Raw genomic sequence first — 4,627 nt, 5'->3', positions numbered from 1 at the left:
TTAGAATTTGGTTGAGTGATGTTGAAATCGAAGTTCAGCCAATGAAAGTTGCAATATTTGGTGGTATGCGATGACGCGTGTCAGGTAGTTCGTTCGGTGATCCTTCGTGACGCGAACCTTGCCTAGTTTCTTCGTGGTTCATCGTTAGAGTCAGAGTTGCGCTGTCTAGTGTGGATTGTATGGAGTGTTGTGATGCGGCTGTTAGGGCTGTTTTTTTTCTTTGATCTTCGGATCTTCTGGTCCTAGGACCTTCATCATCTTGTTGTTTTCCACTGCTCTCTGCTATTATCAATGAATGCCAGCGACGCTGGATCTTTCAAAAAAAAAGTTGCAATATTTCAACGCAATGTAAACATAGAGCAATTTCACCGTGTGAAGAGAGAACATAGACGTTGATGGGTGGGTCCACAAAAATATGAAGCATTTGGGTTATGGCAAATCTAAGGTTGCATACAGTCTCCGCAACCTTCCAAAAAATATTGATGTGTGCTCTAAAATGGTTTTGGAGCTTGTGAAGACTATGCATCCGCTATAGTACATGCATCTATATCCGCGGTCAACAAATCAGTCCCCTCAAATGCTCATGGACGCGCTCGGCAGTGCCCAGGCACGCCTCACATGTTTACTCTTATAACCACGACCCTCGTATCTGAAACCTCAAACACATGCAACCCCATGCAATGGTACGTACATAACATGATGAAAGACGCTTAATTTATTGTACATAACATGGCGAAAGATGCTTAATTCATCCTCTACAGATGAATCATAGTTCATTGCCAGACAAAAGGATTAGAATTCATAGGCGGGCAACAGAAATTCATACTATAAACGACTAAAAACATAAATAAATCATAGATAAACGGAGAAGGGTGGAGGGAATCATCATTTCCTCGCCGCCCTTTCCCCTTGCTGTTGCCGGTACTGCACTGCCCCTCCGTGTATGACTTGGCGTGCAGTGGTGCGTCGTCGTCGGAGCTGGAGCTAGAGCTGCCCGTCAGGTTGGAGTCGCCGGAGCGCCTTTGCCCCGACAACCTCCTTAGCAAATAGTCATGCTCCCTCGCATGCCGGGCCTCCCTCGCCTTGGCCGTCGCCTCCTTGGATGCCTCGCGTTCTGACAGCTCGATGGCGAGCCGGTGTGCGTTGTCATTTTTGCCGTGGAGCCTCCGTGCATCTCTTTCCACCATCATGAGGGAGCGGTGGAGGATCGATGTGATGAACGTGACCTCAGGATCCACCACGCGCTTGCGCGTGCCTGGCGCGCGGCCAATGTCTTCCCAGTCGCCACCCTCTTCCTCGCCCGCTGCCGCTTGCGGCGGGCCGCCCATGCCTCAGATTCACACGTCCTCACCAGCGCCACGGGCACAAGGACCCACCGATGTCCGGGTGCCCCTTCCGAAGCAGATTGAACCCATGGTGGAGGACTGCATACTTGGACGGCCGAGGAAGCGGGTGCGAAGCAGCCTGAGCTACGCGATAGGCGGGATGGCCCGACGACGTCGCCATCGCTGTGTCCGAAGGCGACCGGCACTGCAGAACCCGAGCTGGAGCTGCCGATGCCACCTTGTTCGAGCAGCAAACGCCTCAAAGCAATGCGGAGGGCAACCTCCTCCACATCGTCGGGCTCTGCATCGCACAACAGGCTCGGCCAGTCGTCGGAGCCACTCGATCTGCCACTGGTGTCGATGTTGCTATCGTCGCTGGCCATCGAACAGAATCGAAGGGAACTCGAAGTGGAGTGGACGGAGAAGGGAGTGGAGTGGACTAACAGATTGGACTTCGGTCTAGACCTCTAAGATTCTCCGGATGAGGATATTTGTGGGGGCGAGGGTGGGCCAGGCTAGGCTAATCGGATGTGGTGGACTCACCCGAGCGCTCGGGCCGCCTCATATCCGTTCAAGATTTGGGCTTGATATACGGGGTGCCGGACAGTCCGGGCGTTTGTGGGTCGATATTTTTTGACCGATGCGTCTGCCCGAGCGTCTGGCCGTTTTGAGCTGCCTTGCTGTAGATGCTCTAGTTCTGCCAAACATTGTAGCTAGATTTAGGTACATCTTCATGACGGACAGCGACAGTAGCTAGATTCTGCCGTCCTGTAGTCACGAACGAACGAAACCAAATTGGAGCAAAGCATCTATTCATTCAAGTCCCTCTCGGCTCTTGCGACGACTTGGAGTCTTGCCAGTGGATGATTCAGCACCAGCAGTTCCTTTCTCTCAAAGAAAACCGGGAGTGCTTTGAAGCATTCAGACTCCACAGACCGCAGCCCCCCAGGTCCGCACCAGCCACCAGGCACGCGAGAAGAAAAGTACGCCAAGATCACCATCCGGCCCTCAGCATCTCCAGGAGTCCAGCTCATTATGATTTAACAAATCCTACTGTCAGATCACCACATCAAGCCGAACATGCATGATAGACTTCAAAATAGACGGACGTCACACACGCCATACATTGATCTTTTGTTTTTCTATATACAAGCCAGAGCGAAGCGTGAGACTAATTGTACGTTGCGCTAACAACAGAGTACGTACTACAGTTTATTCTAGAAGCGTAGTGACCCGGCCACCACTGCAAGTGAGCCTAGTGGCCGCGGTAACCTTTGCATTTCTAACCGCCCGGGAAACCAGCCGGAGGCCACTCCGGCCGAAAACGTCAGCGACCTTCGTGACGCGTTAGTCGGGGCGGATGGTGGGCAGTCGATCACCAGCACTGGTCAGTCTCCCAGGTGCGGCGACGGCACCCGGGGAACGACGGCGAGCGGGCGAGGTTCGGGGCGCTGCGGCGGCCGACGGCGGAGGGGATCATGATCATGCGGCGGTCGTAGTCGGCGCGCTTGCTGGGGTCGGAGAGCGTGCTGTAGGCGGCGTGCACCCGTATGAAGTCGTCGGCGGGGTGCGGGGACACGTCCGGGTGGACGGCGCGCGCCAGGCGGCGGTACGCGGCCTTGATCTCCCCGTCGCTCGCGCCGGCGTCGAGGCCGAGCACGTCGTACAAGCAGGAGGAGGCGCCGCGTCCCGGGGCGGCGACGGCGGAGCAGGATAAGGTGGCGGGGCGGGCGAACGGGGCCGAGAGCAGCGGCGGCGGCGCCTGGGCGGCCGGCGAGGCAGGCGGCGACGGGGAGAATGAGGCCGGGCGGGAGAAGGAGGCGGAGCGGGAGAAGAAACCGGAGGAGAGAGTGGGGCGCGGGGAGATCATGGTGGCGAGGCTCGGTTCGGTTCGGATGCGCAAAGGAGCCGAGGCTGCTATTTAACGCCGGACGAGGAGGCAATCACCAATCAGACGAGGCATTTGAGGGGGATTGGCTTTGGCTATTCGTTAACGCCGGCCGAGGCTCGCGTTGCGTTGAGGTTGTCCGTTTGGCTGCGCGTTGTTTCGTCAACGATTCTCCCTGGGCTTCTGCCATTGGCTGCAGCCGTGCAGCGCAACTCGAGGGTGTGTCATGTGCCTCTGGTCGACTAGTTGATTTTTGTTGCCATCAACACCTCGTTATTGGGTTAGCGCGAATCTCAAGTCTGCAACTGTGACGAGTTTCATTTGAAGCAGTCGTTCACGGTGCCGATTTAGTTTGCAGGCATGATTCATCGTGACAACGACATAGTACACAAATAGTGCCGGCTGCTGGCTGCATGTACATGTCAATGTCACGTAAGGGCCGACATCTGTACACCAGTTTGTACTAAAAAAATATCAAGTTCTAATATTAAGTTTTCGTAGAAAGTTGAAATATGAAGGTTGGGAACTTGAGAAAAGCATAACTAGCTGTCAGTTTTACATGTTCATTTCCTGTACCCTTATCTGAGTACATCATCATACATGAAGTTTGAGAAAACCTTAAGGCCAACAACAACACTAGACCCCAAACGGAAGCAAACATTTGTCCGTTTGGATAGCGAAACGATAGGCGTCCGGAGAGAGGACGGTTGGGGGACACATCTGCACCCAACGCGACAGGACCAAAATGGACGAACTATTCCCTCCACCTCTAGGACCAGCCTTCCTCTCTCCCGCACTGCATTGTTGCCGCTCATGTCCACCTGCCTCCCTGGCGGGGCCAGCGGTGTGCTCAACCTCGACGTCGCCGCCGTGAAGAGGCTCTCGGGTCGACCTGCCGAGCTCGTTGTGATCGTGCACGCGGGCCAGTCGAAGGGGAGCACGAGCACCGGCTGTCGCGTGGGCGCTAACCGCACCCTAGGGAAGGTTTATGTGGCCGTCGACGTGGTCCAGCCCGAGGTCAAGGTGCGCGACGCCGCGCGCATGGATGGGCGCCCCACCCGAGGCGTCCATGCGTGAAGTGGGTCGCTGATATGTGGGCCAGGGGTGGACACAAGAGGACAGGAGGGGGCGAGAAGAGCGTCCGTTTTTTACGTCCAGGCGCATATGTGGGCCAAATTTGGTCCACATTTGGGGTCGGGCCGAACAAAAAAGACAAGTGGACAACTTTGTGTGTTTGGGTACTCCCGTTAGGCAATGTTTCGCCCCAAACGGACATGGCCGAACGATTTTGGGTCGTGCATTGGAGTTGGCCTAAGGGAATCTCCAACCGGACCCTCAAACCGCCCGCATATGTCTGTACCGCGTGGTCAGTATGTGTTGTGTCATTCAACATGGACCTGTATCGGTCCGTCGG

General features: G+C 55.4%; 1 protein-coding gene across 1 annotated transcript; it reads right to left on the bottom strand.

Moving 5' to 3' along the window:
* Positions 1–2,120: 2,120 nt before the first annotated feature.
* LOC123095008 (chaperone protein dnaJ 11, chloroplastic) lies at positions 2,121–3,413 on the bottom strand. Its single transcript, XM_044516846.1, has one exon. The coding sequence runs from the start codon at positions 3,193–3,195 to the stop codon at positions 2,701–2,703; it is 495 nt and encodes a 164-aa protein (XP_044372781.1). The 5' UTR covers positions 3,196–3,413; the 3' UTR covers positions 2,121–2,700.
* Positions 3,414–4,627: the final 1,214 nt, after the last annotated feature.

Source organism: Triticum aestivum, chromosome 4B, assembly GCF_018294505.1.
Source record: "Triticum aestivum cultivar Chinese Spring chromosome 4B, IWGSC CS RefSeq v2.1, whole genome shotgun sequence".
Classification (NCBI taxonomy): Eukaryota; Viridiplantae; Streptophyta; class Magnoliopsida; order Poales; family Poaceae; genus Triticum; species Triticum aestivum.
This window is presented reverse-complemented; position numbering and strand designations above follow the sequence as displayed.